This window comes from Perna viridis, chromosome 2 (genome assembly GCF_037379345.1).
Source record: "Perna viridis isolate PV_CMFRI_1.1 ecotype Kerala chromosome 2, ASM3737934v1, whole genome shotgun sequence".
Classification (NCBI taxonomy): Eukaryota; Metazoa; Mollusca; class Bivalvia; order Mytilida; family Mytilidae; genus Perna; species Perna viridis.
The window spans coordinates 59,221,051-59,235,161 of NC_142446.1; the positions used below are offsets into that span (position 1 = coordinate 59,221,051).

General features: G+C 31.0%; 2 protein-coding genes across 2 annotated transcripts in view; one reads left to right on the forward strand and one right to left on the reverse strand.

The window, feature by feature from the left end:
- Positions 1-14,111, reverse strand: part of LOC148626277 (uncharacterized) — an 80,263-nt gene that overhangs the window by 48,602 nt on the left and 17,550 nt on the right. The window contains exons 2-3 of the mRNA XM_088570158.1: positions 7,092-7,238; positions 6,530-6,650 (exon numbers count right to left, since the gene is read on the reverse strand). Coding sequence (XP_088426284.1) covers positions 6,530-6,650; positions 7,092-7,238 — 268 coding nt within the window. The remainder of the gene's footprint in view (positions 1-6,529; positions 6,651-7,091; positions 7,239-14,111) is intronic.
- LOC148626278 (uncharacterized) overlaps positions 7,112-14,111 on the forward strand; it is a 73,129-nt gene continuing 66,129 nt past the window's right edge. Inside the window, exon 1 of the mRNA XM_088570157.1 lies at positions 7,112-7,247. The gene's annotated coding sequence lies outside the window, so the exon portion shown is untranslated. The remainder of the gene's footprint in view (positions 7,248-14,111) is intronic.

Below are 14,111 nucleotides of genomic sequence, written 5' to 3' on the forward strand. Positions count from 1 at the left end.
ATCAAAAATATTATAAAATGTTAGATTAGTATACCAGAAATATATGTCTTAACCCTCCCTTTTTTTGCGGAAGTCTCCCATAATTTAACCTTTTGACCTGTAAAAATAAAGTCTCCCGTGCAGGAGGCATCAATCTCTCGTTTTCAAGAATTCCTCCCATAAAAACCTCCTGTAACTGAATTTATAAAATTTTCGTAAATTTTTGTACGCCATTTTTGTTTATGTCAACAACCGCTTTGTTGTCAAAATGCTTGAAACAGCTGATCAACATACAAGTCTCTCTAGAATTATCTTCATTCATATCGACAATTGTATGATTTACAAATTCGAATGGATAGTTATGTCAAGATTTTACAAACTTCGTGGCTGATCATTTTACTGACTTGGTGAAAAAAAAAAATTCCCTGACAATAAAATTGCACAGAAATTTTAATGTAAAAGGACTAAATGCACCCAAATCATAAAGCAGGTTATCGTACCAAGTCTTGAGGCTACAAACGTAAAGTGATTGAAAACTGTTAACAGAAACCATTCAGTATTTTATGTGATGAAAGCAATGGTAAGGGTGCCAAAAAGTTCTTTGCTACTCTTGTTCGCAATCTTAAAGATGGAAGCAGGTCCATCAAAACCAGATTCACTGACACGCCAGTGATGAACTTTGGAACAGGGCAAAATCTGTTTTATGACATACCAAGCATCACTTCTGTTAATACATGTATAATTCATTTTGTTGATTCATTTGTATATATCATGTATTTATGGTTTTGAAAAAAAAAAAATATTTGAAACCCTCTGTTTTATTTAATTTATAACATTACAAAATATGTTGATAATGTTGTCACGCAAAATCTCCCGCAATTTTATGATGAATTGCAAGAGATCTCCCACAATTAAGTTTGACTAGGTTAACAGGTTAACAGGTATGACCAGCAATCAAAGTCACCCTTTTTTCCATACTGTTTCTAAATTCCGTTTCTAAGTTTTTCTTCGACTTTCAATTTAATACTGTATATAGAGCTATTAGCATGAATAGAAATAAGAACAAAGAATATTTAATATGATATGAAAGGAAATATGAATGCAAGAAACTATTATAATAATTCCACAGAAGTAAAAAAAAAAGGGGGGAAAGATATAGAAGACCAAAGGGCTTTGAAAAAATTATGGAAAAAAACATAAGAAACAATTTCCTTTCTTCAAATGGCAACCAGAGGGAGCAGATATTTTTTTTCCAAAACTGGCAAATGGCAAATGGATGAGATAAGCATGCATATGCCAGGTATTTATGAGTCAATTTGTCACTTCAATTCTATAGAATAAAATTTCCTTCATTTGAGAGCCCAAAACTTCTCCCATCATGTGATTATATACATTAACTACAAAACCACATTATATGTACTGAGCTTTACTAAACAGACAGTAAACTGCTCTTTTCATGCAACATTCAATTATTTGGTGCATTACAAAGTTCATCAAATTAATATTTATGGTAATATAACTTCTAATGATGGAAATAGATTTCCACTTTTTACATCCAATTATAACATAAATATCATGCTGTAAAATGCAAAAACACTGTCTTGATTTCATGAACGTATTGACTGAATTTATTAAAAAAAGAAGCTAAATTTCCAATCCAAGGCTGCATATCCCAACATGTTTGCTTCATCCTCAGCTGAGCAGATTATTCTAATTGTTGTATTCATTAAAAAAATTCCACCAAACCTTTTATTCCCACAATTTCCAAATTGAAGTTGTTGCTATAACACGAAATATTCTACATGAATTAACAAGGACAACAAGTGTCAATATGCTCTTACTCAATGACAATTCACTCCCTGACACTCTAACCCTCTCCTGAGAGATTTTCATCAGCTAAGGTAGAAAATGGTGAAACTTGTGTATTAAATAACTGACCATTTAGTGCAGTTCTATAAAAATCTCATGTAATCTGTCTAAATATTTGCTAATTTTGATCCAATTTGATCTCATGAGAGCTTTGAATTGAATTTGAATCATGACAATAGGAGAAGCTAAATGCATTAGCAACAAATTACAGGATTGATTGCATGTCTAATCATAATAATCAAGCATTTATCTGCAATATAAAATTGCATGTGACTCACTGATGTCAACTACAAACTGTGTCAAGCAAATTTGGTTAATGCAAAAGTCATTTTTGTGTTTATTGTTTTTGTATATATGGAATGTAAAAACCCATAGAGAGAATTTGTCACAGAGCAAAACTGCACTCAAAGAAGGAAATAGATGTGCACTTAATCAAACCCTGATTCATGACACTATCTATGTGTTGGTTCAGTTCAGTAAATGAAAAATTCTAATATACATCTCTATATAATCAACAGACTGCTACAACATTTTTATGGTGGATTCATATTATAAGTTTGTTTTTTTACATCAAAATTCTACAGAGGTCATTAGCTACCAACTCTCTACTGAACCGACATTGCAAAAGACTTGTACCATTATAACAGGCCATTTTCCATCTCTCATTACATTGAGATTCGTGGTCAATACATTTGTAGTCATATGTGGTAAATGTGGCATGTTTATTGACAAAACTAAACAATCTACCCCATAGCAAGAACACAGTATTATCAAGTGTTTTTTTGTTAAGCCAGTAAATGAACCCATCATTTCCTGCTAGTACAACAGTAAGGCCTTTAGACAACTGTATCTACCACCATAATTCAAGTACTTATAACAAAATAAACCTATTATTATTGTTGATGGATCAATTAACACCAAATGAATAAAAATATTTTGTTAAACTTTTCCAATATGGTGTTTACCAAATTCCTCTCAGTTTTTTCAGTGAACCATGTAACAAGGAGGTGGAGAAGAAAACATATAACTACTCAAACAAAGGTACTGTAAGTCCATATATCATTTCCTACCACCTTTTAGGACGTCTTATGAATCCCAAGTTCTATTGAATATGATTCTAATGCTCCTGATGAGAGGTTACTCAAAACACGTGTACAGCATACTGAAATATGCAATATTAATATGATATCTGAAACAAGTAACCATTCAGTTTAAACATTTAGTTCTGTGTCAAAATTTCTACAAGCCATTCACAAAGTTAAAACCAAAAATCTCCAGCAAAGTCAAGAATGATTTTGAAAGCTTTGAAAACTCATATTGTCAATTGGTTTATAGAAAATAACAGTTCCTACAGTACTAAACACCTTCCTTGTCATACTGGTGTGATAATTCTTTACATCAGATAAAATTTCATTGCATGATAAATTTGGTTAGTGAACAGACAAGCATGACAAGTGCATGCTGAGAAATTTGGCATCTATAAGTACCCCAAACAGTGATCCAATATTAGTCATCTCTATATGTGTCCTAATAAATAGAACAATTTCACTTTTTGTCTAAGTCTTGTTCATTCCTAGTACAAGTTATAAGTACAGGAGTTAAACTATGATTTTTTTCCATTGTAATACTCATTTCAAGGAATAGAATCTTCCTTCTTAAAAACTGGACAATTGACAAAGATATTCAAATTTTTTATCAAACTCAGAAGTACCCATGAAATAATAAAAATAAAGAGCTGTGCAATAGTCATATGCATACCTGCCAACTGTCACTATTTGTGGGGTTTCTCCCACTTCAGGGATCTAAAATTTAAATAATGAGTAATATTGACCACAGTTTACAATTCAAGATTAAAAAAAGTAGTGCTTAAGATTTGTTTTGTAATGAAAAAAAACTAGAATACAACACCTTCATGAATTGAAGGACCCTGAAAGGATACTCTTGGTTGTTTCAGATTATTTCATGCACAAAACCTCCATGGACAATTTCCAAAGTTGTCAGGTATGCGCATGATACGTATGTCGGCTGATATACAAAACAACATTAAGCATTTCTAAGTCCCTTAATATTGTTCATTCTGGGACAATATTTGCTAGACCTACAAAGCCATAAATATTTGGAACTTCAAAACTTTTTCAATACTTTTATGATTTATAGACGACTGATAGAGCAGGAAAACAGAAAACCACCCCTGCATTATAAAAAAGTGCCAAAAATTGAAAACATGAAATCAAAATTTTATTGAAAACAAAAAGGAAACTGTGACCATGCATACAAAGAATATTTCAAAGATTTGTGGTCTTGGTTGAAAGCATTAGAGGGTAAAAATGGATAAACACACCTCTCTTTTATATGAAAAAGTGCCAAAAAATTGACAACTTAAAATATGACTTTTATAGAAAATGAATAAGTGTGTATGACAATGGATACTATGACGATCTCAAAGTTTCAAAGCATTTGCTAATGTCTTTTTTTAGTTAGATCTTGAAAATGGGAAAACCATCCTCTTTTTTTATGAAAGTGCCAAAAATTGAAAACTTGAAACCGAAATTTTATAGAAAATAAAAGCGAGTCCAAAACTATGTACACAAAGAATACTCTTAAGTTTCTTGGTATTTTTCAGTTAAAGCGTGAAAACAGAAAAGTCTACCCTCTTTTTTAAAAAGCAAAAATTCCTATATCTTAAAAACTAAATGATCAAAGTAAATGTAAAATTAATATGATAAAGCTGCTTCAAGTTCATTCTTTCACCATCTTCCGCCATCTAGATATTCATTACAAGCTCATTTTTCAATTATCTATCCACTCTCGTGAAGTACCCACTACAAGCTCATTCTTTCAACATCTTCCTACCTTCTATATACTAACTACAAGCCCTCTTTTTTATTGTATACCCATTCTCCTGAAGTACCCACTACAAGCTCATTTTCTCATCATATTCCCACTCTCTAGATACCCATTACAAGCTCAGTCTTAAATTTTTTACCCTTCTGCCTGATGTACCCACTACAAGCTTGTTCTTTCATTATCTTCCCTTTCTCTAGACACCCATTAAAAGCTTGTTTTTAATTGTATACCCACCCTCCTAATGTACCCATTACAAGCTTATTCTAAAATTGTAACAGCTGTAAATCTATGAACAACAAATAAAAATGATATGATAAAAATTTTATTTGGAATCCATAATGAAATGCTTTTATTTGAAATTAGATGCAGAAAATATTTCTTAGATCAATAAATAATGCTATTAATAGACTATATAATGATATTCTTTATAAGTTATCTGCTTCACTGGTTACAACTTAATCTAGTTTTAATGAAACTGATTCAGTGAGAATTGTGTCAACAACTGAATTTCATCTTCCAATGATCAATCTTTGAAAATATTATTCAGTGATAAATCCTTTTGGTCAAAAATAAACATTACAGCAATGAAACAACTTGCAAATTTGCAATGGCATGGTAGAGTTGCTTCCCTTATTACATAAACGTGTATTCTTATGTTTTTCTAATCAGAAGTATTGGTGTTTACAATATATCACAAAATATAACCTTGCTAATTACATCAATAAAAAACAACTTCTATTTTATGTATTTTCTCATACTGTTTGATACTGGTGGTAGTACAACTGTAAAGCAGATTCAATTCCTTATTCTATTGTTTAACATCAAATTCTTAATCTGCCATCTTCACCTTAAATCACTTATAAAGATATATTTTTTTTTTACAGTGATTGGGATTAGAGGGGCCATGTGCTATTTGTCAAATTCCAGCTGAAAATATCCTCTTAAAATCAGAAATTATTACAAAGGATATGTTATAGCATGGCCTATTTAAATTCTGTAGATAATAAAACATGGCCCATTCTCAGAATTTTAATCTACATTGCTCTTTTTCAAAATTATTAATAAAGTATAATAAAACTAAAACAACAAACACACATAAACAAAATAATGACAGAGATTTGAAAGAAAAAGATAGGCATTGTCTTCCGTAAATGGACACAACCAGTGAAAGACAAAGTCACATACTCTTGTCTTTACTCACTAACCAATCATAACAACATTGGCAATGTCACAGGCCATTTGTGTTTTGGCAAGGTGACATTAAAATGACAGTTATCAGAAATGATTGAGGTAGTAGCCTTGACTATAGGTTGATTGCTTATAAAATACAGCAAGTTTTTTTTCGAAAGAAATACACTTTTCCTTAAAGCAATGAAACTGAGATTTCTTTCACTTGTGTGAAAAATTCATTGTCTTATTACAGAAATAACGATTTGTAACATTGTGTTGTGACACAAAGGTTTTTCTTAAAAAAAACTGCAAGAGTTTAATTCCAGTTTTGATATTTTAAAGAAGACCAAAAGAATAACCTAAGTTCATAAAAAAAGGCAGGTAAAGAAACCATTTATTCAATAAAAAGTCATGAAAAAAAGAATTTTAAAAGCAAAGATAAGAGGATTAGTATAAATTGTTTTATACACACCCAGCTAAATATCAGCAATGAAGGGAAGAGTAACAGAATTACCTCCCCTATATCAGTCATCCCATCTCCCCAGAAGACAAAAATAAATGGTATTAATTTTTCCACTAAATAAACAGTAGAAACAAAAACACAAATAATTTGATATAACAATCATATGAATCATAAAGGTTCACTATGGAGTTAAGAACTAACCTTTATTTTGCTGACCTTTGAACTTTGACTTGTAGTTCATTAGTTTCATGAGCATTACAATTAGACATACTGCTAACACTGTTGTCATGTAGTAATCATCACTGCCATCAGGTTCTTCACCCTGGAGGTAAAATAGATAACAGTTGATAACACTTTAAAAAATAAAAACAATTGCCCTTTCTTTAAACAGCACATATACACAATAAATTACATTCATGTAGCTACACTAAATTAATGAAAAATATAAGATTCTGTTTTAACTGACATTACAATTTATAGTTACGAGTATAAGCTTACAGTAATAAAATATGTAATAATATATGTTTTGAGTTTCCAACAAAAGTATTATCACACTATGTGTCATATAAGTATTTAGCTAGGTTACAAAGTTATTGTGATGGAAAATTCATAAAATAAAATTTTTTTTTTATATTTTGTTCTTTTGATTTTTTCTAGTATGCAGCTGTTTAGTATATTTAAGAAACCTAACATTACTCCTTTAAACAAATAATCCAATTTAATGGATTATACATTTCAGAATCAACTTTGAATCAGATCTTACAACTTCCACTTTGATGTAGATATCATTTCCTGTCTGTACAAAGCTGGATTTCAGAAGGCCTGTTGGCTGCTGAATATAATAGCCTGATATGGTCTGAAGATCTAAGCTAAGAAAAGATCTGTCAGAAGTTCCCAGGACTACATCAGTCTGAAAAAGGTAAGCATTAAGAAATTTATGCTAAGAGTTGGATCATATAAGGAAGGCACTACAAGTGAAGGATTATGGGCAGTGTTTGAATTGTGTTAAAATTGGAATGTGGCAAGTTCTCCACTTATGGTCATGTACCCAACAAGAATATGAGTGATTTTCCTTCGGTCTGTTAGGTAATGTTACAGACTGAAAGTTTATTATCAGCACCTGGTATACCAAATTTGATATCTTTACCATATTTGCCAGGTTTAACACAACAATGTACCATATTATACAAGGAGATCACTTGTGGGAGGAGGGAGCTAATTTTCAAGCAGTTCACTAACATTCATAGAAATATTTGCCATCTGAATTATTAAACACTATGTTAGCCTAATGATGTTTCGAACAACTGGGCCCAAGTGATTTACTAATTTGTTAATGAAGGAGGCAAAAATATTCAAATTAAGAATTTTCACAGTAGTAAAGACAATCCTTGATTTAAAAAAAATCCTCCAAATCAAAGGTTTAGGTTACATAAATATAAGTTAACTGGTACACTATCCCATGAATTCACGTCATTACATACTATGTTCAGTAAAACAGGAAAGTTAGATTGACAGGTTGGTATTTACAATACATAAAATGCATGTGGTAAGTATGAACTTTGCCCTCCTGATGCATTTCACATTTACATTCTAGCATGCACAAACACATCAACAATGGTGGGAAAATCTTTATTAAAATAAACTTTTAGAAACACTTGTTTGAATTCACTCCTGGTACACTATCATCAAATTAGCTCAACTTTTTATACCTGTCTGGCTGTCCTATTATATTACTTTAAAAGTTGCTTGATTATGTAATTGATTGTCTATAGGGTTAAAGTAAGTACATTCTATACTAATGTACAGACGCCTATAGAATATACTGTACAAACCAAGTACCAAGGACAGTGTATTAAATTAGCATATTATACTACTTAATGATGTTTTAAAGGAAAAAAATTATACATAAATGGGGTTCTTATCACTTAAATAACCCCACTTATAAACATTTTTTATTTGGACACTTAGACCAAAGAAAAGTGCTTAGTATTTGTACATAATGGACTATCAAATTGTGTTCTGTGGAAATATCTCTGTGTAATAGCTATACAGCTGTTTCAAGTTAATATACAGAACAATAACTCTCAATAAAGTCACAATACAGTTTTAATATAACACCATAGAAATGAATGAATATGAGCAATTTGAGGACATTCATTCATATACATGTATTTTCTATATATTTTCATTCAGTATAAAAATTCAACCTTCATTTGCATTTTGCACAAACATTAAAACCACAATTTTTACCCTATGACGTATTTATTTCAACACAGAGACAAGGAAAAAACATATTTTGACAAATACACTTCTGTGTAAAGAATACATCAATTTCACACCTCAGTTCCCAGCAATACAAGACAACTACCATAAAAACACTATGAATAAGGACAGACAGATATGCACAGTCATCTTTTACAGATACAACATTCCATGGTTCATTTCCCCCCATTCATAGACTGAACATCGTTACTACATCATAGTGATCAATCAACAGTATAACACTTAGTCCAAACCTCAGCAAGGAAATGTGTCAAAGATCACATTACCAATACTCCAGTCAACAGCTATAGACAGAATCTTCTTTGTCCCAGTTAGTCAAAAGACAAAATTTCTAATTAAAATGATAGCAATCAAGTTAAATGTGTCTACAGTTCATACTATAGACAGATTAAGTAATATTGTTGATGTTCCTATGATGTACCATAGTCTTCTTATGTCTTTATTGTTTTATATTGACATAAGTTTTCAGTATAAAACCATTACTTTGTTTTATAATACATATACTTTGATAAAATCTTTCTTTAATATTGTTTTTCAATATTGTTATTGGATTACATCACAGAAAAGAAATATCAAAGCAACTGAGACTATTGTTACGAGCTTTAATTTTTACCTAGGCCTCTCCATTTATGTTAATTTTGACTACCTTACTAAGTAGTTCATCATTTTATCATTTATCAATGCTTTATAAATGAAAATTTTACTATCTTTATAGATCTCCACTGCTAGTTTCAGATTTATAACCATTCTGAAGTACAATAAATATTTTTTTCTCTGACAGATGTCAGACAACATTAAAAGACTTATCAACTACTAACAGGATATAGTTCTTTTCTACCAGTATAAAACTAGACCTACATTTTGAATCAATGGAAAAACATTAAAACAGAAAGACACCAATAAATCAAATGTATTTGAACTCGTTTATTACATAATATAAGACAGTCCATAAGTAATAAAAGACTCCTTGTAACCATAATAAATGTGTAAGAAGACAGGATGTTACTGAGACCATACAAGATATATCTCCACCTACACAACAACTTCTATTCACATCTCTTAAGGAATTTCTATTTTCAATTGATAATTCAGAAAACTTCTGACAATTCATTCTGAGAAACATCAGAAAATGTTAAAGTAGCAATAACAAATTTTAAAGTTTTTGATCATCCAAAAACACAAAATTCCCAAGATTACTCAGAGCTGTAATTTGGGTTCAGTTATAGAATACTGCTTTTTTTGTTTTGTTAATTTTTTTCCCAGAAATAAATTGATGTCAAAGAGAATGATATCATGACATCTAGTCAATGACTTAATCATGGCATCAATAAATCATGATATCTAGACAATGATTTAATCATGGTATCAACATATCAGAGTCGGATACAAAATGTTTAAGACTGAAAAACTTGCAAGACTTCATATTATACACTACAAGTGGTTAATCATTAGACATTGTTATACACATATAATGTTGCATGACACTGTGATACACATGTAAAGCTGCAAGACATTGTTATACACATGTAATGTTGCATGACACTGATGGTTATACACATGTAATATTGCATGACACTGTGATACACATGTAATGCTGCAAAACATTGTTATACACATGTAATGTTGCATGACACTGTGATGGTTATACACATGTAATATTGCATGACACTGTGATACACATGTAATGCTGCAAAACATTGTTATACACATGTAATGTTGCATGACACTGTGATGGTTATACACATATAATGTTGCATGACACTGTGATATACATGTAATGCCACAAGACATTGTGATACACATGTAAGGCTGCACAAAATACAGTTACGACATCATACCTTACCCAGACAATAATAACACCATAGTTAAGTATTTGTTCAGAACTACAGTAAGTAGTCACAGGTGTATAACTACAAATAGTGACAATAATTATACTATACACTGACATATCTTTGCACTTCCTATGTCTTAGTAGGGGGCAAACTCTACAAGGAAAATGTTTACCATAGATTTATGATTATATGGCTGACTTTTAAAAACCATTCACGTTTATTCAAATCATGATAAGAGCAAAACTATCACAATTCTAAAGTGGGACAACAAAAATCTTTTTGGCATTGAATACAGGTGTAATCCTTCCAAAACAGCATAAAACCCCACAAAATGTCTATGATTATCTCTTATTCAGGCCAGTGCCAATCAAGTCTCTATACTGGCTCTCCAATTGTGTTCGAAAGATAAAAAAAGACAGCTTTTCATGATTATAAGTGCTCTTTCATTTAAAGAAATAAGTGTAGACAGAAAATCTACATAATAAGGTAAACTGCATGTAGTTAAATGAAATATAAACCCATGGCTCATGAAATGTAAGAGCAAGAGTATTGAAACCAAATAGGGTATAATTAAGGTATTCAAGAAACCAAGATAGGACTATAAACCACCATTAATTCCCTGTATGGCTCATATGATTTTGCATACTTCAACAGATTTGCTAACAAGATTTTTGTAAATTTTGGTATAAGCTCACAAATCCTAATACTTTAAAATATTTATTCCTCTGGGTATAAAATGTAGCCCATTTTCTTTGTTTCATTTGCTAAGCAGATTAAAGATGATTTTTTTACAAGTAGTTACTTTCCTTGGGCAAAAAGTTAACAAGTCAAACATCAAAGAAAAGCCAACAATTGATTGTGTTTAAAATATATGATAATCTTTAACTGTAATGATTTTACTCATTAAAAGGAATTAAGTGTATTAAGGTGTAGATATCTAATAAAAATTCTGGAGACCCTTTGTTTACCAAACTGACTAGAAATGTGTTGTAGAATGATAGAACTTATACTTGTTCTGCAAGTCATAGATTTTATTACATGTAAGTTTCTGAAACTTTGGATGTTATGGAACAGTTGAAACACATTTTTCATATTGAAATTCACTCTTGCATTTTAATCATTTGCATAAAAACTGTGTTAACTTCAAGCATCCACAAAAGGAAAATATGTAACACAAAACTCAATAAGCATTTTGAAATTTTATATTTGAATGAATAAAAATGTGTAAGTGTCAACAAAGAGTTTTCAATTATTGTTAAACATACATTCTATATATCTAGAGAAAGCAAATGTAAACACACAAATGAGCAAGAAAATAAAAGAGCTGGTGACGGCTGTTTGGTGTTTGTTATTGTGTTTTAGTTTAAACATATTTTATTGCAAATAAAGCAGTAAGATTGGACACAAGTGAAATTCCACTTATAAAGTCCTCTCCAGCTAGATACAATTGACAAATGGTAGTTAGAGCATGATTTCATAATATACATGATTCGATATTATAGTATGTGCATGTAAGGCAAAAAATATATAAAACAAAAAAATTTAAATAAAGGGTGGAGTATGTATATAAAGGGAGGAAAAGAAGAGGAAGATGAAAATTTTGATGGAATTGAGAACACTATAACTCAACCACTTAAAAGTCTAGAAATCTGTCAGATCCTTTAATAAAGTTAAGGACATATTTGAATATTTTTGTCATCAGACAGTTAAGAACTTCCACAAATGAGTATTCTTACGTCTATTTCCTGTCCTTCTGGAAGCCAATTAATTTTATATCATATCAGTATTAAATCTGCATATCTAATTGTTAAATCAAATTTGTTCCACTCACCAATTGTGGAGGGGATGCATGACTCTGGGGTCAATGAAAGATGACAAAATAGAACTATAACGTCACTGTTCCGTAAGAGATATTGACTAATGTTTTGGATGGAAGGGGGACCAGTTTGGTAAGATATTCAGGGGCATATCATAAAACTTATGCAATCACCGTTTTCTTCATCATTCATGCAAGGCTTCCCATCTTACCTCTCTATACAAAATCTCTTTACTTATGAATGTTGGTAGACCAGTTACAATTCTAGCTGCTTCAAGTTGTAAGCTTTCTAATTAATTAATATAGCCAGTACCATAATTACCCCAAACTTCACATGCATATTCATATAAGGGTCATATGAAAACAACATGCAGTTTCTCTAGATTATGTCTGGAAATTTTAAATTTGAATCTATGAAGAACATTAAGGTGTTTCTTGACACTGATAATAATTGTTTTGACACGGCAGCCCCACTCAACGTCATCACTAAAAGTGACACCAAGATGCTTATGAGTTTTTGACAAAGATATGTTTTTATCATTCATTGTAAATTTGAAATCTGGAACTGTGTTATTCAAGAACATCTTTATTTCCGTCTTCTCGGGATTGAAAGACATCACCCATTTAGAAGACCAATTATTCAAATCTTGATCAACTACATTTTAATGTGTTCTGTGCTTTGACTAGAAATATTTAAAGAGGTATCATCAGCAAATAATCTGCATAGGGAAAGGAGTTTGTCAGCAAAATCATTAATATAAATAATAAAAAGTAAAGGCCCCAAAACAGAGCCTTGGGGGACTCCAGCTGAAACATTGCAAAGGGATGATGATGATTTATTTACCACTCATTGTTTTCTTGCATATAGATTTAAACCAGGTGAGTAAGCTTCCATTAATACCATAGGATTTCATTTTGTACATTTATGTCAGTCCTCTGTGCCTCTGTGCCATACCTTCTCAAAAGCTTATTAATTGTGTAGTCATATAAAGTTTTATCAAATGGAAAGAAAAGTTCCCTCAACTTTATGATAACCAGAAAGCATCTTCACGATAAAGTGTGATGAATGACATAATAACCAAAAGTCTATTCATTTAGACAAGTCAGTATAGCTTTATTACAATTTTGTCAGGTCAAAGCAAAATTCCAATTGGTATTACACTGCGTATGAGGAGATTTATGATTAATTTATTCACCTCATCACAGCAGCTTCAAACAAGGAGCTTCTAGAAAATTAAAGTAGGTTATAAGTTGCCTTAAGAATGCCAATAATTATATATTTATGGACCAAATGGTGGCCTTGGACTGACATTTTCATCCTGGAGGGGTTGTTGTCTCTTTGACATTCCTATTATGTATCGCTATCGTTATATTGTATATCCTTATATATTAACTGTCTGCTAAAACCTGTGTAGGGCTACCTGTCACCATGGGCAGAAAAGTGGTAAATTGATTTTAAATAAATAATATCCTCTATTTTTATTTGCTATCACTAATGCTCATTTGTTTTCAAATTCAATACCCAAGATAATTAAGACAAGTTATTTTGATGTAAATTATTTTGAAGTTATAACCTGCTATGGACATCGTTCAATGAATTCATGTGATCAATATCCATATTAAGAGAATTGTGACAAACTTAAAAGACATTGGTCCTTATGCATTTTATGGAGAAGTGCTCTCTGTAAATGAGCGTGACTTCCCCCAAAAAAATGATTTGGTACAAAATACATTTGTAAGAATGCATTTTTTTTATTTATGGTCATGCTACTTTCGCCCCACAAGGAGATTGGACTTCTAATGATTTTGATCATAGATTCATGGAGGTATGGTTTTCTTCATAGGGCAATTT